This window comes from Salvelinus namaycush, chromosome 33 (genome assembly GCF_016432855.1).
Source record: "Salvelinus namaycush isolate Seneca chromosome 33, SaNama_1.0, whole genome shotgun sequence".
In the NCBI taxonomy this organism is placed as follows: Eukaryota; Metazoa; Chordata; class Actinopteri; order Salmoniformes; family Salmonidae; genus Salvelinus; species Salvelinus namaycush.
The window spans coordinates 1,617,025-1,638,357 of NC_052339.1; the positions used below are offsets into that span (position 1 = coordinate 1,617,025).

At 42.9% G+C, this 21,333-nt stretch overlaps 1 protein-coding gene across 4 annotated transcripts in view; it reads right to left on the reverse strand.

Annotated features, from left to right (window-relative positions):
• Positions 1-1,182: 1,182 nt before the first annotated feature.
• Positions 1,183-21,333, reverse strand: part of LOC120028132 (anion exchange protein 2-like) — a 47,829-nt gene continuing 27,678 nt past the window's right edge. For 3 of the 4 annotated variants that reach the window (XM_038973326.1, XM_038973329.1, XM_038973330.1), the window contains 17 exons: positions 18,100-18,236; positions 15,127-15,307; positions 12,523-12,658; positions 11,963-12,164; positions 10,884-10,992; positions 10,382-10,566; positions 9,825-10,038; positions 9,431-9,637; positions 8,981-9,129; positions 8,307-8,501; positions 7,575-7,811; positions 7,105-7,194; positions 6,748-6,914; positions 6,246-6,499; positions 5,793-5,962; positions 4,178-4,351; positions 1,183-2,721 (listed from right to left, as the gene is read on the reverse strand). In XM_038973326.1, coding sequence (XP_038829254.1) covers positions 2,641-2,721; positions 4,178-4,351; positions 5,793-5,962; positions 6,246-6,499; positions 6,748-6,914; positions 7,105-7,194; positions 7,575-7,811; positions 8,307-8,501; positions 8,981-9,129; positions 9,431-9,637; positions 9,825-10,038; positions 10,382-10,566; positions 10,884-10,992; positions 11,963-12,164; positions 12,523-12,658; positions 15,127-15,307; positions 18,100-18,236 — 2,888 coding nt within the window. In that variant the 3' untranslated portion in view covers positions 1,183-2,640. Of the gene's footprint in view, positions 2,722-4,161; positions 4,352-5,792; positions 5,963-6,245; positions 6,500-6,747; positions 6,915-7,104; positions 7,195-7,574; positions 7,812-8,306; positions 8,502-8,980; positions 9,130-9,430; positions 9,638-9,824; positions 10,039-10,381; positions 10,567-10,883; positions 10,993-11,962; positions 12,165-12,522; positions 12,659-15,126; positions 15,308-18,099; positions 18,237-21,333 lie in introns of all 4 variants that reach the window. The other variant, XM_038973328.1, reaches the window with a different exon arrangement.

Genomic DNA, 21,333 nt, shown 5'->3' on the forward strand with positions numbered 1-21,333 from the left:
TGGAGCCGAGTATAGCTTAGTTGAGGTGCACAGAAAGAGACATTTTTGAACTTTTACAGTTGAAAGGCAATATCCCAAGTATAAGTACAGTAAGGTACACACACTAAAGGATAAAAATATTTGGTTTCAAGGAGTAGGGTATTCAAGGAGTTGGTCTGAAGGGGATTAGTGATGTCTTCGGCCTCCCCCTTGCTTGAGGAACAATAAAGGGGCAACAAAGAACAAAAGACAGACATGAGGTCCAGTCTTCACAATCAATGACTGCATTTCAGGTAAAAAAGTATATTCATAGGTCTAACTCCAGACATCCGTATATATTAAAAACAACATCTTTAAAAAGGCTTCAAGCCATTCCCCTGGCATCAATCTTAGTAAACCCAGAACTTAAGTCTTGCGTAATTGGTCAGATGTTCAATTAAGATCTGGGTCCATAAGTGTTAAGAGAAGAGATAGAACGAGGATCAGAACCGAAAACAAAAAGAACTCTACCCTTTCTTATACAGGCAAGTATAAGAGCCAAATGTCCCCGCTCCATCCAAAATTCTAAAGATGCAAAAATCAGGATTTGTCCAAATAACCAGCGACAAAAAACCCAAGCACTGGAACTAATGCTGCTGATCTCACACATCCAGTTGTATCATGACAGATCTACAGTACGATTTATGTTTACGTAGTCTGTCCACAAGAGACCTTAAGAGGTATGACAAAAATGGAATGTTGTGAGAGAATGGCCTTGACCTGCTGAACCACTTTGCCCACCTCAGAAACATCATAAACCTGGTGGCAAGAAACGTTTTAAATGGCCGAGATTTGGCAAGAAATAAAACCACTCACACACAGGAAAATACAACTAGATTAGTGCTCCCCCCCAAAACACTGACTAGCTTTATGCTGGTTGGTAGACCACTTTAACATGCACACAGTGAGAATGTAAAAGGTGTCCCCCCAGGACATATACTGTCTCTTCTATTGACGTCCTCATTGTGAACCCCACAGATGCATGTCGAAAACCTTCAGAAAGGGATTCAGCAGGATATACTTTAGATGACCAAATATGAGAAACTAAACAGCTCCTTATTAAAACAATACTACAAGAAGTTTACTGTACTTGGCGAAAGTAGCACTATGTTTAGTGTATATACACAGTACTTCAGAAATGTCTTGAGATTGTGTAGCACTTGAGAGATGTCATCCCATTTCGGTTTTTAATGGAGAAATGCTAACGAAAAAGAAACGGTTGGGGAGAGTTATTTCACATTCAGTACAGTACTTTAAAATCATTCGGTACTACAATGTGTACTTTGGTTACATTTCGTCTCCCTCTGCTGGTAAACTTTAGCCACCACAATGGCAGCATAAACACTAGAGGGGGATGATGACTGGATGAAAGCAAATAAACTACACAATAACATAGATACGCACATTTCATCACGACTTCACAAGACTGCTGTGATTGCTGAGCAGTGTTGTAATGACTATTGGTAAAACCCCCGGACTACCACTACCTTAATATCAGGTTGGAGCAGTTTGTGTCCCCTTTGCAATCGTTTGGAAACAAAATCACACTCCTTCCTTTTTAGCTAATGGAATTGTCGGGAGAGAAAAATCTAAGGCATCTTTAAAAAAATTACAAAAATACACAGCATAGTGTTTGATAGACACTAAGTAAAATATAAAACATTCAATAATATCCCAGAAACATTTTTTGTTGTTGAAATGTCCAGATTTGGTGCCTTAAAAAGTGCAGAGGGCTTAGAGGTGCTCTTGAAGGAACAGCTGTTAAAAACAAAAGTAACATAATTAGGTTTCTCTGTACAGCCATCATGTCCTTCATAAGGCGCTTAGTGAGCTAAAAGAGCTAAACATAAAAAGTAAAAGCACAATATGTTAAATATATTGATTCAAGGAATGTATCCTATATATAATCCTCCACGCATTCAATGTGAATCAGCACAACCTTTCAGGGTTGAAAAATGAATAATTGTGTACTAAACTACCTACCATATACGGTCACTGGAATAAACCTTGAAAATACACATCTATAAAAACACAACTGAATTTGACCCCCCCCCCCCAAAAAGGCAAATATGTTGAAATATTTTAAAACATGGATGAACAAAATAAATATGCTGAACCGATTGGACCTTTCAGTCTATATTCATACCTAATGCCACAAAGTGCTCTCTGAAGGGTTATGACCCCTAACCCCTGACCCCTTCAGAGGACAGGAAGTTCCCCCTTATGTGTCCCCATTTCCAGCTGTGTGTCATCATGAGAACGCCTGTATGTTGTCATGAGAACGTTGAATCTACTCATGACACCCAATTGAACTCTGTCCCAGTGAATGAGATTGACAGGGGTTATGAGTGGTCTTAAACCCCTCCATGACAGAGCTGGGTCTCAGAAGACCAAAGCCTGCATGCGACATCTTTACCCTTTGGTCAGGTGTGGTTAAAGCAATGGAAACCAGTACCAACAGTGCTCAATGATGGTCAGAGGGTCTGTCAATTATATATATATATAGGGTCTTTGCTGGTGGATCCTTTGGGCAGGCATTTCATTGGCTGGTCGATTGATTGGCAGAATGGTGTGGACACTGAGGGAAGAATACAGTGGTTGGTAGGTATATGATGGTGTGGGTCACACAGGCATGTGCATCTCTGAGTATTCATCATGGACCTCTCTCTCGTCAAAGATGGGCTCTGCGTCATCAGCATCCAGCTATGAGAGAGGAGAGCAGACTGTTAGAGCAAGGCAGTAGCTGTACCGTTAAGGTACTCTTCAGAGGTAGGGTTAAATAACACTCACGGCGCCACCCCCTCCCACCAGAAATGGCACTTATCCTACTGGCACGGACTTTGCTGATAAATACTTTGTTGAGGGAAAATGTACTTGATAGGATTGTGATATGTTGTCATCTCACCTAGCTATCTTAAGATGAATGCACTAATAGTAAAGTGCCCTGTATAAGAACGTCCGCTAAATTACTCAAATGTAACTATGATTGATTGTTTTTAAAAGGTAGATAGATATGTCTTTCTTCAATCAAATTTCATGTGTACTGCGCTTTTTACAGGGTACTCTTTCACAAAGTACATTACGTCAACCCGGTGCTAAAAACCACTGAAGAAGAACAAGCAGAGTCATGAAGGATAAGTTATTTGTTTTACAACTAAATCAACATTTTTGATGCAAATGGTATATTATAGACACCTTTTTTGAGAAACATACCCCAAACAACGAATCACTTCCTCATCCTTACTGTGCAGTGTATGGGAGCTCTGAAAAAAACATGAGCAAAGGCTCCAAAAGCACCCAAATACGTTCTTTTAGAAACGGAAAACTTCCCGGTATAGTGATGCAGGCCTTTAGGTGTTGTACACATGAAATTGTGTCATTCCGAACTTTAGTCAGAACTCTCTACTCCATTTTGTTGCGACTCGAACGATGCCTGTAGAATGGACGGAGAGGTAACTGCTAAAATAAAGGAAACACTTGAGTAAATGGGGGATACAAAACATATTAAAAACATGTGCTTCCACACAGGAAGTTCCAGACACTTGTAGAATCTATGCCAAGGCGCATTGAAGTTGTTCTGGCAGCTCGTGGTGGCCCAACGCCCTACTAAGACACTATGTTGGTGTTCCCTTGATTTTGGCAGTTACCTGTAGCAGCAGGCTACGCGGAGAATCGAACAGCTGGATAAGGGAAACGTCTTGAGTCGCACAAAAGGGAATATATAACGCTGCGGATTAAGTTAGGAATGACAATTTCATGTGCACATCTAAAGACCGGCATCACTATACTGAGAGCTTTGTCGTTTCTAAAAGGTCGGATTTGGCTGTTTTTGGAGCATTTGTCGTTTTTTTTCAGGAACCCCAGAGCTGTTTGGTGAAATCACAAAAAAGGTGTCTGGACCCTAATATAACATGCCATTTACATCAAAATAGAGATTTCGTTGTAAAAAACAACTTCTTTAAGAATAAACTCCATAAGTATTACAACTAATGTGCCATAAGGACCTCTCCTGAAACATCCTCGGAGTAGAGTTAGGGGATACATCTCAAATGGCACAGTATTCCCTGCACTACTTTTGACCAGGGCTCATAGGGTGAATCCTAGTGAAAGGCCCTAAAGCTAGTGTATGGGCCTAGTGCGCACCTGCGGGCCAACTTACACACTGCATCTCGCGGGCGGTGAAGATGCGCGACAACAGGAACATCTTGACGGGGACGGTGAGGATGAGGACGAAAGGGAAAGCCAGAGAGGCCACGGTTGACATGACGGCCCACAGCGCCGCCAGACACACCAGCTGGATCAGCGTGTACAGGTGCATCCGCAGCGTTTTCACCTGGGGGACACAGTTACTATCAGTTAATAAAGCGGATTACCGTAATACACACGAAATGGGACAGTGAAAATCATGAGTATGTAATACGGTATATCACATATACTGAGTGTACAAAACAGCTGGAACACCTTCCTAATATTGAGTTGCAGCCCCTTTTGCCCTCAGAACAGCCTCAATTCGATGGGGCATGGACTCTACAAGGTATCGAAAGCATTCCTAAGGGATGCTGGCCCATGTTGACTCCGATGCTTCCCAGTCGAGTAAAGTTGGCTGGATGTCCTTTGGATGGTGGACCATTCTTGATACACACGGGAAACTGTTGAGCGTGAAAAACCCAGTAGCGCTGCAGTTCTTGACACACTCAAACCGGTGCGCCTGGCACCTACTACCATACCCCGTTCAAAGGCACTTAAATATTTTGTCTTGCCCATTCACCCTCAATCCATGTCTCAATTGTCTCAAGGCTTAAAAAGCCTTCTTTAACCCGTCTCCTCCCCTCAGCTTTCACCTGGTCAGTCTATGTCATAGAAAGAGCAGGTGTTCCTAATGTTTGTATACTCAGTGTATGTATACAAACTCTGGTATCCACTTGAGGGAAATAGCCTCTATGGGTTTATATAGTGCAGGGATGGGCAACCGGCGGTGGCCCCCCTTTTATAGGCCCATGGATCAATTTCCGAATTAAAATAATAAAATAATCTTACGTCAGTCACTTACAGTCAGTCATTTAGCCCATATCAGCTATTTTTTATTGGTAAGTTAGTCTAGCCAGCTTTCTATACTTGTAGTAATCATGGTTTATTTACCAAATCGGCACTTGCTCAGGGGCCCTAACCTCCAGGGGGGCCCCATTGATTTTGTAATTTACTCTCACTCAGATATCATATTAACATGGCTTAAATCAGGGCAAAATGTGTAGAATTGCAGGAAATAAGCTGAAAAAAGTCAAATATTTCTCTCCACCCTATGGCAAAATGTTTAGAATTGCATGAAATTAACTCTTAAATGTAATTTTTTCTCCCTCTGCTGTTAAGAGGGGGGGGGTAGCTAAAAATGTATGCTCGCAAGGTGGGGTGGGCCCCCCAAAAACATTTTGACTAGGGCTGGCTCTGACTGCACGTGTGGGTATGTATGTGGGTATGCAGACCCACGAGCAACTGTGTCATGATAAATTCAGATTTATTTTGTGGCCCCCACCCCCATCAAAGTTGCCCATCCCTGATATAGTGGATTATACAGGAAATGCTCTATTTAAAAGCCTTGTCCCATATCTGTTTGTGCTGTTTTGACAACTCCTACTGTAATGTTTGACCATAGGAGTTTCATTAGAGCACAAATTGATCTGGGACCAAGCTATCTATTCGACGGATTAGGGCCAAAAAGGTTTAGGGAACCAGAGCCACTGCCCTGTTTCCTCTCTGTGACTCTGAGCTGTGGTCACCTTGCGGACGTAGGTGTGGTCGGGGTGGTACTTGGGGGGCATCAGCAGTAACATTAGGCGCTCGGTGAACTGGATTCCATTGAGTGACATCACGCCCATGTAGAGGAAGATGCCAAACAGCACAGCGATGGGGATCTGACGCAGCAGGTCTCCGATTACTATGGAAAGGCCTGGAAGACGAGGGAGGAAGAGTTAAGAGATATTACTGCAAACATGACTGCGTCTCAAAACTCTACTAGTTTCCTCTTCTAGTAGCCTGACGTGAAATAACTACACAGGTGAAAGCAAAGCCACCGTAAGCAAAGTCAGATATTTCACTTATGTTTTGTTTTTATCCTGTGTCTTCAGATCACTGCAGAAGAAGGGAAGGAGTCAAGGGGAGGAAGCTACTTTTGAGAAGCACCAAACATCTTCCAGTCTAGTCTATTCGACATCTATCCAACAGACACTCACCTACTAAGATGGCCACCAGCAACCCTGTAACCCGCTGCTCCTTGACCTCCTGGATGCGGGGCTTGTCGCCGGGGGCGACCGCCTTACTCATTACGGTGAGGGCGTTGGCGTGCGTTACAGAGCGCACAGTGGCGGCGGCCATCCAGGGCAGGCCGAACAGGGCAGAGGTGCCGCCCAGCACTACGATCACCAGCAGGTCCAGGTGGAAGCCAGAACCCTTCACCAGCATCCGCTCCTTTTTACTCACTATCAGACTGAGTTAGGGAGGAAGACGGGTAGTAAGAGAGGAACGGAAGAAAGAAAGGCAGATGAGAAGTTGAGAATGAGTAAATCAACTTGCCAGGATAAAAACATACTATCATATGCAGTATATAATGTAATGTCTTCCATGATTTCCCGCAGTTTGTATACTATCCATTCACACGATTAATTTTGCTACTAAGGGGGAGCTCATGATGGAACACAGGGGTGCTGGGTACTGTAGTGTGATAGTGTGTCTCACGTGGTGATCTGTGTCTCCATGAAGATGAGGATGAAGACCAGCAGGGCGGGCAGCACACTGCCAAACATCATCCAGATGGGGAACGGGGTGTACATGCCTAGGGGGTTGATCACCCAGCCACGCTTCTCAGGACTGGTCACAGAGAACCCACTGGGTACGCTCAGTTTCTACACAAGGTCAGGGATAAGGGAAGTGATGTGTTAGAGGGTGAAGACATAACATGCACTATTATGTCTTCAAAGTAACTAGTTCTTTATAATTTCTCAGTAAGACAGTAGTTAAGCTTATTTATCTAGACAATACAATGAACAAACTAATAAAGGGCTTTGGAATTATTTTCATTGCAATACTACTCACCTGTGTGTAAGTGTCACGTATACTGTAGTCCACTAGGACCATAATGAGGATGGCTATGGGGACCCCGAAATCTCCAATAATCCTACGGAGCTGAAAAACACAAAATAGTTAGGTGTAGGCAATGCATAACACACAGCCCATGATGGGACACTGGGGAGTGATGTTCTGTGATTCTACAATAAACTATGTTCTAAATAATTAAAGGGATACTTCGGGATTTTGGCAATGAGGCTAGTTAGCATTGGTTCGTGAAACTGCCTCTAAATTCCTTCATACTGGACACAGAGACATAAAAATGTTATCCACGAGTTCATCTGACTCTGGTGAAGTAGATAAAGGGCCTCATTGCCAAAATCCTGAAGTATCCCTTTAAGTTTGTATTGAATTGAAATACACCCTGATAACCCTATTGTGCTTAGAGTGAGAATGAAATGCGCCCCTTCACCTCATAAAGTGTATCAGTGTCTTACCTTGCCAGGGAAGAAGGCACTGTTTTTGAACTTGCGCAGATAGAATGCAATGAAGAAGGTTCCAGACATGAGTACCAGGGAGAGCAGTGCCGTGTTGGGTTCCCCGAGGACCTTCACCGACACCACCGAAATAGTGCCGTTGCCAAGCAATAGCTCCAGGGTGCTATTCTCCATCGTGGCGTTCTCCGCCGAGCTGTTGTCAAGGTAACAGCGTTGCAGTGGGTGCTCCATGAAAATCTGCCCGGCAACACAGGGGAAAAAAAGGGTTCACATTAAAGCACCGCTTCACGCACACACACACCCCTTGCTGAGATCACTTCAACACAGCTTCAGAGGGATTAAAACTGACATACCTGTAAAGTCCCAGCAAACAAATTAATCCAGACACAAATAATCCCTTGAAAGTCTTGTGTTCGACAAAGGTCTAAAAATAGTAACATTCCTGAAATCATAAGCCCAGATAAAAGTCGGGCTCTGTCCCTTTCACTTTGTTCTCGGATCAGGGCCACTCAACCACAAAATATTTTCTTAAGAGTGTACCCGTTAGGAAAACATACTCGTTTTGACCCCATGTTTTGAGAACAGTCCAACCTAAAGTCAGTTCCATTTATTATCAGTAGTCAGATTGGATCCCCTCTCTACAATGTAAAGTGCTTTTAGCAATTACAAGGGCACTAAATAGTTTCTATCAATTTCAATACTATAGTTAACTGAGCGTCAAGTGTACAGTACCTTGCCTATCTTGGAGAAGGTCTCAAAGATGAAGATGAGCGAGATGAGGAAGGAGAAGATCTCCTGGGTGAAGCGTGAGACAAAGCGGACCAGGAAGCTACCTTCCAAGGCCACTGTCGTCACCACGATGACAATGAGCCAGAAGCCGATCCACACCCGGCCCGTCAGGTACTCTATCCCGTTCCCCTTACAGAACTATGGACACACACAGACAGAGAGAGAGACAGGTAAGGAAGCAATTAAGACAGAACTGAGTATGGAGTCGACACTGATGGAAGAGTGACATGTGGCCACACATACAGGTCAACATCAACAGCAGGAAAAGTATTTTTGCCCATGTCGTGGCAGTGTGGAAATGATCTCAAATGAGTGCAGGAAATGCAGAAATTGATGGAAATGCAGGAAATTATTTTAGGTTGAAGTTGAATTGAACAGTACAAAACAATCAGAATGGAGAAAGACCCATTGAAATAATTTAGAATATGTGTTGCCACCCTAGGGTCACGCACTACTCATAAATCAAATTTAGAACTTTTATTAATCAAAAACATAAAATACTGTCATACCGTCAAAAATTTGAAAAACACCATATGATATTTTGGCCATATCGCCCAACCCTACTCTTACGTGGTAGTCAATAATGTAATCTCACATCTCAGTTTGAGGTAATTTACCGAGTAGAAGGCCTCTTCAAAGACGAGCAGTGGTCCGGAGAAGCCCACCACCAGGAGCGGCTGGGCCCCCAGGAGGCAGAAGAGAACACCCTGCACCGCTGTGGCCACGATCAGCTCAGACACACCGATCAGACCCTCAGTCTTCTCACCTACCACAAGGCACACAGTCAAGAACCCGCACAGGCAACATTCAGAGAATGACCTAAGAATGTTTTTTAATAAGCTACGAATTCCGTTCTCAGTACATATTCAATATAGCTCCAATTCCTACTTTAAACACATGCTAAGTGTCTGGTTGTGTGTTGATAGGGGTAGATGGGTAGTTGTGGTTATTTTTGCCTCCTGTTCATTGTTCCCCATTCTTTACGTCACTTTATTAACTTACACAGAGACATTTCTGTAAATGTACCAGAATTTACTAGCTGGCTGCATTTAACCCCTGGGACTCACCCAGGAGGCCTCCGAAGGTTATGGCGGGGGAGAGGGCAGCGAAGTAGATGAAGATGACGGCCGCAGCGCACTGGGCGTTCAGCGCGTCCTTGAAGTCACTCACGTACTTCGGGTAGCGGCGCTTCACGTCTCGGATTAAGCCTCCGAAGGGGCGTCCAGTACGCTGCAGGGGGTCGTCTTCCAGCTTCCCGGGCGAGAGGAGGGCCTCTGGAATACATAGACATAGACCGATTTCAAATACTGGACTAGAAAAGTGACGTTTCTTTGGAATCTTTTTTGCATAAAAAAAAGGAAACGTTTAAAATATTATCATCCGGCTCCATGTAACGGTCTGAGAAGCTAGGAAAGTTGCTAGGACATAATTTCTCTGAACAAAATTGCGGGATTCCCCCACCTTTTTCTTTCTGGCTCTTGGGCTCCTTGGCCAGCAGGGCTCCTTGCTCCTCCCGCTTGCGAAGTATCTCCTTCTGGAAGCGTGCCACGGAGCGTAGCAGCTCCTCGCCGCCCATCTCGGAGGGGGGCAGCACGATGCTGCAGTCCAGGAAGCCGTTGATGGCGTTGAGCAGGTCCTGGCGGTTGTCCGCCAGATAGGCCAACTCATGGAAGTGCTGCGGGGGAGAACAGGAAAAACACTTGAGTTATACTCATTGTCCTACAGTATGTGAGCCTTCATAGCCACTGATCAAGAACAAAACAGGTTTACTCCGTGTTTGGATTTTCCTTTTTGCATTCAGAGTTGTTATGGTTAAGACCATATTAACAATAACATATCGAGACGGTTTCCCGGACACAGATTATTAAGCCTAGTCCTGGACTAAAAAGCATTTTCAATGCAGATTCTCATTGAAAGTGCTTTTCACTCCAGGACTGGGCTTAATCTGTGGCCAGGAAACTCGGCCCACAGATGTTCCACTAAACCTCCATCAATTGACTCTTGCTCTACACTCTGACCTTGTCAGACATGAGTGTGGAGATGGAGCGTCCGATTTGGTGATAGTCCATGTTGGTGCTGGGGGGTCCCAGCAGGACGAAGATGAACCTGACTGGCACTGGGACCTCCAGGACAGAGTCTAGCTCCTCCGCCTCCTGCAGCCGCACAAAGGCCATGGTGGGCTGCTCCAGGAAGTCCACACTGCCTGGAGGAGAGGAAGGGGGGACATTAGAGTGTTACAGGGCATGCTGTTACACTGTACAGAGTGGGAATGCTTGATATTAGACTACTGTTTCAATTGTTATTTGATCCTGGCCATGACCCCACTCTCCGAGTGTGTATCAGGGAGAGTTGGGATATGCAAAAAAATCATTTAAAAAAATAAATAATGTGTGAAATAGGACAAATATAAGTACCCAAAAAAGAAGAGGTGGTCGTGATGGTAGTAGTGGTAGTAGGTTATTTGAAAAAGGTAACAGGACATGCTTTCTGGTACTAGATTAGTTAAAAAAGACCACTCACCCACAAGGACAACAGTGGCCTCAGCATTCTCTGGAATCTTCTCCAGCAGCTTGAGCTCATGCTTGGACTTCGACCTGTGTATGCCGATATTTGGAGTAGACTCCTTCTGCTGCAATACCAATCAGGACAGACGTAGCTCAATTGGACAGACTGCCCCCTCCACAAAAAATGATCCACTGAAGATACTTTTTACATGATAGTTCAATATCCCTGTGTACAAAAGTTGCACATACACACACTTACCTACACTCTTTAGCAGTAGAATAATCTGCATTCCTCACTACTTATACACAGCACTGTTGAATACTTGTTTCTGATTGGCTAGAAGGGCATTCTAGAATGGACATTAAAACCAAATAACGGGAGAGTTGGAAAATCTATCGGGACACCTTGCAAACATGATGAAATATGCACCCAAAGATGCAGACCACACTTGTTAGAAAGTTACAGAAAGCTAAACCAACAACAACACAAACAGAAATTGGATACATTGTAAACGCAGGTCCAATGAGGAAAAACTTAGCTAGCTAGTATTGATTTGTTTTTGCAGACATATTATGGATGTATCCAAATGAATGTCAATAGAAAACAGCTTAAACAAATGCTGTTATTCTGGCTGCAGAGGTTGTGACTCTGTTAGCCGTAGCTAGTTGGGTAGCTAGCAAGCAAGGGACAAGAACGTTGCCAGCGTGTATGGCAAATTAACATATAGAACGAACAACTGGGTTGTGTCCATAAATATCAACCAAACGACTGGGTCGCTTCTCTAGCAACCAAAAGAGTACATTAAAAATGAAAATATCAACTTAATATTTTCTTTTTTTTTACTGGTAAATGTGTGCTTTAGTATTGTTTTTTTTGGGCAACTGTGGTATACGCGGGATAAATCAAATCAAATGTATTTTTTTATAGCCCTTCGTACATCAGCTGATATCTCAAAGTGCTGTACAGAAACCCAGCCTAAAACCCCAAACAGCACAATGCAGGTGTAGATACATGCCTCAGTTCTGTACATTACCTTGGAAAAATAAATGTCAGCATTTACTCCTGACATATAATCAACACTATACTGTAGCTACCTGCAGGTCGTTCTTCTCCATGTCGATGCGTGTCTCCTGCTCCCCTGTGCTGGCCGAGCCCATGAGGGGGTCTGTGACGGAGGGCTCTGGATGGTGGATGTGGTTGGAGCTGTGTTGCTGGGGCAGCAGATTGCCCAGGCTGGCTGCCGAGATGTTCCTGGGGAAGGGGTTGTGGCTGTGCTCCTTCTCATCGCTTGGGTGACTGCAGGGTGAGGGAGGTAAAGGCACACAGAGGTTGAGCAGGAGATACATATGTCGCAACTTGCCCTCTCGCACGCTATCAAGCAAGCAGGCGGCGGGACCAGGCAGAGACATAGCAAGTTTAACATTGTGTGAATTGCTGAACTAATAACGCTATTTCATCTATGAGATCAAAATGTTAGACGAACTCCAGCTAGTTTTTTTAATACTTTTCCTGTTGAAAAACAATATCCAGAGTTTAAAGTGTCCACACACTTAATTTACACAAGTATTTCGTACTTCCATACTTAGGTTACTAGATACTCAAGATGTATTTTCCACTGAGCTGTCCTGGTTGGTGTTTAGGTGTAGTGGTGTACCTGTGTTTGAGCAGCAGGGCTCGGAGCACATTTGCGCGGTCCTCAGCCTTGATCTGGTCTGAGATGATCATCTGCTCTACAACCTGGTGGGCGATGCCAGGCAAGGTCTTCTGGTCCAGGTCCAACAACACCGCCCCTGGTGGCAGAAGGCACACATGACACTGAGGTCACAGAAGTGTGGGCACACACAGACACACTCACAGACATACACACACGTATGTACACACACACACACGTACACAGTGTTCAAAACATTAAGAACAGCTTCCTATTAAGTTGCACCCCCCCATTTTGCCCTCAGAACATCCTAAATTCATCGGGATATGGACTCTACAAGGTCTTGAAATATTCCACAAGTATGCTGGCCCATGTTGACGCCAATGCTTCCCACAGTTGTGTCAAGTCGGATGGTTGTCCTTTCGGTGGTGGACCATTCTTGATACACACACAGGAAACTGTTGAGCATGAGAAACCCAGCAGCGTTGCAGTTCTTGACACAAACCAGTGCACCTAGCACCTACTACCATACGCTGTTCAAAGGCACTTAAATACTTTGTCTCGCCCTAAAAAATATACTGAGTTTACAAAACATTACAGATTGGCCAGGTAAATCCAGGTAAAAGCTATGATCCCTTATTGATGTCACTTGTTAAATCCACTTCAATCAGTGTAGATGAAGGGGAGGAGACAGGTTAAAGAAGGATTTCTAAGCCTTGAGACAATTGAGATATGGATTGTGCATGTGTGCCATTCAGAGCTGAATGGGAAAGACAAAATATTTGAGTGCCTTTGAACAGGGTATGGTAGTAGGTGCCAAGCGCACCGGTTTGAGTGTGTCAAGAACTGCAACGCTGCTGTGTTTTTTTACACTCAACAGTTTCCTGTATTAAGAATAGTCCAGCACCCAAAGGACATCCAGCCATCTTGGCACAGTACTAGTCAAAAGATTGGACAGACCTACTCATTTAAGGGTTTTTCCTTATTTTTTTACTATGTTCTATATAGTAGAATAATAGTGAAGACATCAAAACTATGAAATAACACATGTGGAATCGTGTAGTAACCAAAAAAAGAGTCAAACAAATCAAAATACATATATTTGAGGTTCTTCAAAGGAGCCACCCTTTGCCTTGATGACAGCTTTGTACACTCTTGGCATTCTCTCAACCAGCTTCATGAGGTAGTCACCTGGAATGTATTTCAATTAACAGGTGTGCCTTGTTAAAAGTTAATTGGTGGAATTTCTTTCCTTCTTAATGCGTTTGAGCCAATGAGTTGTGTTGTGAAAAGGTATAGTTGGCATACATAAGATAGCCCTATTTGGTAAAAGATGAAGTCCTTATTATGGAAAGAACAGCTCAAATAAGCAAACAGAAATGACAGACCATCATTACTTTAAGACATGAAGGCCAGGCAATGCGGAAAATGTCAAGAACATTGAAAGTTTCTTCAAGTGCAGTTGCAAAAACCATAAAGCACTAAGACGAAACTGGCTCTCATGAGGACCGCCACAGGAAAGGAAGACCCAGAGTTACCTCTGCTGCAGAGGATAAGTTCATTAGAGTTACCAGCCTCAGAAATTGCAGCCAAAATAAATGCTTCAGAGTCCAAGTAAGACACATCTCAACATCAACTGCTCAAAGGAGACTGCATGCATCATGGTCGAATTGCTGCAAAGAAACCACTACTAAAGGACACCAATAAGAAGAGACTTGCTTTGGCCAAGAAACATGAGCAATGGACATTAGACCGGTGGACATCTGTTCTTTGGTCTGATGAGTCCAAATGTGAGATTTTTGGTTCCAACCGCCGTGTCTTTGTGAGATGCAGAGTAGGTGAACGGATGATCTCCACATGTGTGGTTCCCACCGTGAAGCATGGAGGAGGAGGTGTGGGGGTGTTTTACTGGTGACACTGTCAGTGATTTATTTAGTATTCAAGGCACACTTACCCAGCATGGCTACCACAGCATTCTGCAGCAATACGAGATCACATCTGGCTTGCACTTAGTGGGGCTATCATTTGTTTTTCAACAGGACAATGACCCAACACATCTTCAGGCTGTGTAAGGGCTATTTGACCAAGGAGGAGAGTGATGGAGTGCTGCATCAGATGACCTGGCCTCCACAAATCACCCGACCTCAACCCAATTGAGATGGTTTGGTATGAGTTGGACCGCAGAGCGAAGGAAAAGCAGCCAACAAGTGCTCAGCATATGTGGGAACTCCTTCACGACTGTTTGGAAAGCATTCCAGGTGAAGCTGGTTGAGAGAATGCCAAGAGTGTGCAAAGCTGTCAAAGCAAAGCGTGGCTGCTTTGAAGAATCTAAAATGTTAAATATATTTTGAATTTTTTAACACTTTTGGTTACTACATGATTCCATTTGTGTTATTTCATAGTTTTGATGTCTTCACTAATATTCTACAATATAGAAAAAATTCAAAAATAAAGAAAAACCCTTGAATGAGTAGGTGTGTCAACTTTTGACTAGTACTGTATATATTTAGGGGTGGCGGCAACGATTCATTTAGGGGAAACACTGCACACAGTCTTCTCTTTCTAAACACACACAATCGCTCCCTCTGTCTCTTTTCTCTCTCCTACCATGGGAGATGGTCTTGCGGAGCTCCAGCAGGCTGCGGAAGGAGAGCGAAGCCACGTGGGGTTTGCCCCAGCGGTCCGTCTCCTCCTCCACATCCTCCTCAAACTTGATCCAACGGGCCGTCTCCCGCCACTGCATCTCCTGGTTCTTATCCATGAAAAGCTCGTTCAGCTCCACAAACACCTGAGGGGGAGACAGGCTGATTTTAAAAGGATAGTTCACCCAAATAACAAAATGATATTGGCTTCTTCACCCTCATAATCACTCTATGGACAAGATAAGAGAGCAATCCATGCTTTAGTTTTTTTACCTGGCCGGTGGCCACTTTCTCCAATTACTAACTCTTCCATCATGTTTGTCCAAAAACCAATGCAAGTCAATATTCTTGATATTAGCATTTTCAGTGTATGCCCATGGACATCCAGGAGTCTGAATCGTAAATGTTCAAACCAGCATGTTCCAACCAAGTTACCATTGAGCCAATCGGATTAGATTCAGTGAGGATCTGAATAGCTGAACTATCAGGGGAAATTGTTTTCAGTATGCTTAATGTGGCTGTATCTGCTTCGGATTTAATTCTTCTCCAAATGTTGTTTTAGAATTAACGCTCTCTCTTCTCAGGCTCATGCTGTTTCTTTAAAGACAGTCAAAAAGTATTCTAAGGATGGGAAAACGCATTTTTCCTCCCCCTTTTTCCTCCAAACATAACGATGATCATTATGGCCAAACAGTTCTATTTTTGTACAATCTTTGTCCCCATGTGCTGTTGCAAACATTAGTCTGGCTTTTTTTATGGCGGTTTTGGAGCAGTGGCTTCTTCCTTGCTGAGCCGCCTTTCAGGTTATGTCGATATAGGACTCATTTTACTGTGGATATAGATACTTTTGTACCTGTTTCCTCCAGCATCTTCACAAGGTCCTTTGCTGTTGTTCTGGGATTGATTTGCACTTTTCGCACCGAAGTACGTTCATCTCTAGGAGACAGAACACCTCTCCTTCCTGAGCAGTATGACGGCTGCGTGGTCCCATGGTGTTTATACTTGCTTACTATTGTTTGTGCAGATGAACGTGGTACGTTCAGGCATTTGGAAATTGCTCCCAAGGATGAACCAGACTTGTGGAGGTCAAATTTTTTCCCCCAAGGTCTTGGCTTATTTCTTTAGATTTTCCCATGATGTCAAGCAAATAGGCACTGAGTTTGAAGGTAGGCCTTGAAATACATCCACAGGTACACCTCCAATTGACTCAAATGATGTCAATTAGCCTATCAGAAGCTTCTAAAGCCATGACATCATTTTCTGGAATTTTCCAAGCTGTTTAAGGGCACAGTCAACTTAGTGTATGTAAACTTCTGACCCACTGGAATTGTGATACAGTGAGTTATAAGTGAAATATTCTGTCTGTAAACAATTGTTGGAAAAGCAGATGTCCTAACCGACTTGCCAAAACTATAGTTTGTTAACAAGAAATTTGTGGAGTGGTTGAAAAATGAGTTTTAATGACTCCAGCCTAAGTGTATGTAAACTTACGACTTCAACTGTTTATGTAATTGTTATCTAGTTTCACTTTTCAAAGTGTGAAAGTAGTTCGCACTGTTCCTTGAACCTATTGACTTCTGAAAACCATGCAAGGTGCATCAGACCTGGATTCAAATGTTATTTGAAATCATTTAAAATACATGATCATCTGTGCTTGATTGAGCTTGCCTGGCTTACTGGACCAATAGAATAGTCCCAAAACTGCAAACCCGTCCATCTGACATCAAACACTCAAAGTATTTGAAAGATTTTAAATAGTACTTGTACCCAGGTCTGCACTGCATGTTGACGTCAAACAGAAACACACTCACCAGTGTTACTCGGTGTTATTAAGAACAAATATGCAATGAAATTATCCACAATGCCAATACACTTCTCAAATATAGGCAGTGGCAAATAGCCTAAGCAACAAGCAAATGCAACGTTTCAGTGAAAACCATTTTTCATGAGCTCAACAGATGTTCTGTTTAAATTTGTTTTTTTACTCACACATCATAAACTGTGATGAGTAAAAATACAGTATAAATACAGTAGATAGTATCATCAGTAGAAACACAGTATTACACCCTACAGCCTTATCACTACACAAACGTCTGGTTAAAGAGAAACCAATCTAACTCCAAGCTCATGAGTTAGTGATACCCAACCAACCATTACCTGTTTCAGTACCAAGCCGACAACACAACTAATGATTATCGAGTAACCATACTGCACCTACTCTCACGTGAAGACACGTTGCTACATGCACACACTCCTGGAACATGCATTTGGCCGACTAAGCCGCCTCACCTTCTGGGTCCGGGCCATTTAGCCGAAGTAGTCCAGTATGACCACGCCGTCTGGCCGGGAGGCAGAATGACAAGTTACAGAACCACTGGCGGTAACGACTGGAAGGAGCGAGAGGGTGGAGGAGGTGTGGGCTTAACACACTGACGACTAACACCGACCCGTGCACAGAGCAGGGTACCCTTACACCCCCCCCCCCCATCACACACTCTTTACCCTGAGAGGAACCTGTTGTTTACCCGGCTGCTGGGGACCTATGTGTGTGTGTTAATAGAACATGGCTCCCTCTCTCAGGGAGAACCCGGTGTCTCCTTACCTGAACTCTTCTCTGCCCCTTTCTATTGGGTGTGTGAAAGGAAAGAACTCATTCATTAATTTTTAATTGTGTCCTGCCCACTCTCCCACCCACAAAATATACTGTATCGGATTTTCAAGTTGATGTTCCAATTGTTGTTTTATTTATTTGTTTAAATATGGATCAAGAAGCAATCAACCATATTTACATTCAAACCATCCTTGCCATAAATGTCAGCAAATCCATGAAAACCATCTGATGAATAATACTCAATCATATCTGAAACAAGGGATGTGACAATGTGTCCAAACATCAGCAAAGGAGTGGGTACTACAGGTTGTATTTTCCGTCGCTCACCTCATGTGGGGTCCGGTCCTTTTTTTGGCTGCGTGTGCTGGGCTCCTTGTGGTCCTTGCCGACATGCACCACTTGGCCTTTGGTGCTCTTTCTGACCAGGTGTCTGCGTACCCCAGGGACATCCTCAAAACGATGGCCTGAGGAGAGAGAGGAGAGGTGAGTGAAAAATCATAGCCAGAGATACAGAATGAGAAATAGTGAGAGAGGGTGTGGTGGTGATTGTGATCCCAAACACTAATATAACAGTGTCAACATTACATTATCAAGTATTGCAACATCATTGTAGTGTTGCAGCTTTTTCCCAAGACAGTGGTCTGCCCAACACTGAGCTCTTGGCTCTGTGATGACTTCCATCAGCCTGCTACTAGATCACATCTCAGAGACTCACAGTCACAGAGAACAGGCCGTTGCTTTTGTTCACCTGGCACTGCTGTGGGGTTGGGTTTAGGGTTTCATATTTTCGCGGTATTTTACAAATGTTCCACCCCAAGAAAAAAAAATGTATTCTCCCAGGTAACCCGGTATTTCCCGCCAAAACAGCAAATGTCATTCTAAACAATACACGGCATATTAATGTCTGGATTTGATTTGTTTTGAGAGGCAATGAAAATTCAAGCCTGATGCTGCCTACATTAAATAAATGTTGTTATGAGCCCAATCCCAAAAAAGGCCAAATTATTGTGCTGTTATCCAATACATAGGTACATTACACACGACAGAAAAACACAAAAGCCCATAGATGTATGCGGTCTTGGGTAAATAAACGAAACACGCTCCACTAATCTTTGAGTGTGTACTGTAAACGTGTACTGTATCATATGGACTGGAATTTCTGGGTTAGATAATTTGACTACCTCATCTCAGTATCCCACACATACAATCATCTTCAAGGTCCCTCGGTCGAGCAGCGAATTTCAAACAGATTCAACCAAAGACCAGGGAGGTATCCCAATGCCTCGCAAAGAAGGACACCTATTGGTACAGCGCCTTCAGAAAGTATACATACCCCTTGACTGAAAAACTCCCCAGTCCTTAACGATTACAAGCATACCCATAACATGATGCAGCCACCACTACGCTTTAAAAAAATATGGAGAGCGGTACTCAGTAATGTGTTGTACTGGATTTGCTCCAAACAACACTCAGGACAAAAAGTTGGTTTTATACACGATCCAAAGTGTAATTAATAACTTCACAATGCTCAAAGGCATATTCAAAGTCTAGTAAAACAACAAAACAATCTCCAGATATGTGCACTTCTTTTGCAAGACATTGGAAAACCTCCCTGGACTTTGTGGTTGAATCTGTGTTTGAAATTCACTGCTAGAATTCTATGTGTGGGGTACAGTGGTGTCACACAAACACCTATTTAATTAATTTTCAATTCAAACACAATGTGGAATAAGTCCAGGGTTATGATATTACTTCTCAAAGGCACAGAATATACAGTTGCGGCCAAATATATTGGCACACTTAAACTTTTCTTAAAATATTTCACTTTTTGGGGGACCGGACCAAATTCACTTAGAAATGTGTAATAGATCTGTCATTCTCATTGAAAGAAAGTCTAAGAAGCGGTAGGATCTGTTGTAGGTGCGCTATTTCTATGCTTCCTGTTTCTGCATTTTTTTTATTTTCAGTTTTGCGCAACAGCTTCAAACAGTAGAAAAAAAACAATATTTTGATTGTATACTTGCTTGCTTTGTCACAAATTAAGCAAACTATTAGAATATTAGCAACCAGGAAATGGTGGAGCAATTTCTGCATAGTCCATCTTTAAAGAATTCCCTATTTTGTAAAAATAAAACGTGTTCCCCATACCTTGCTATTGGATTGTCATCGACACAGAAATTCTAATTTTATTTTTGTAAACTTAAGTTTACAATATTATTTTGAAAATAAAGACACGGCATGTAAGAAATGATTGGCAGAGCTAGTACTTGGTTACACAGCCTTTGGCCAAGATAACTGCAGACACTTCTTGTAGCCATCAATGAGCTTGCTGCAACTTTCTACTGGCAATTTGGCTCACTTTTCAGCAGCAAACTGCTCTAATTCTTCAATGTTTGAGGGGTGCCCTCCAACTGCTGTTTTCAGCTCTTGCCATAGGTAATAAATGTGATTCAGATCTGGACTCTTCGTTGGCAACTCCAGAACAGTCCAGTGTTTCTCCTTGAACAATTTCAGGGTGCTTTGATGTGTAATTGAGGTTGTCCTGATGGACGATCCACAACCTTCATTAGACAAACGGTTGTTGGACTGATGCACTCCAAAAACACAGAAACCTTTTATATTTTATCCAACTCATTTGTTGGCTGTTATATTGGCCAAAGGCAGTGCAACCAAGTACTAGCTCCGGTGTGCCAATAATTTTGTCCATGCCATTTGTCTTTATTTGCTAAATAAAAATTGTTAAGTTCACAAAAATAGAATTGGTTCTGCAATGGTCCGAATTCAATAAAGTGTGAATTTCAACTTATTTGTATTTATTTATTTCACCTTTATTTAACCAGGTAGGCCAGTTGAAAACAAGTTCTCATTTACAACTACGACCTGGCCAAGATAAAGCAAAGCAGTGCGACAAAAACAACGGAGTTACACGTCAACAAAACGTACAGTCAATAACTGTAAAGAACAGAAATAATAGAAAAATCTATGTACAGTGGGTGCAAATGTAGAAGAGTAGGGAGCTAGTCAATAAATAGGCCCTAGAGACGAAAATAATTACAATTTAGCATGGATACTGGAGTGATAGATGTGCAGATGATGATGTGCAAGTAGAGATACTGGGGTGCAAAAGACCAAGAGGGTAAGTAATAATATGGAGATGAGGTAGTCGGGTGTGCTATTTACAGATTGGCTGTGTACAGGTACAGTGATAGGTGAGCTGTTCTGACAGCTGATGCTTAAAGTTAGAGAGGGAGATAGAAGACTCCAGCTTCAGAGATTTTTGCAATTCATTCCAGTCATTGGTAGCAGAGCTTTAAGGAAAGGCGGCCAAAAAGGAAGTGTTGGCTTTGGGGATGACCAGTGCAATATACCTGCTGGAACGATATTCGAGTGATAGGCTGTTTTAAAACTCTGCAGTTGCAATTTTTTTAAATATGATCTTAATAAAAAAATAAGGTGACCCCCGAAAGCCAGACGGAGATGTGTAAATTACATGCATATTCAGATATTAGTCCTAATACTACTGTAGCATAGGCTATGCTAGCCTTGTTATGTAGCGTAGCA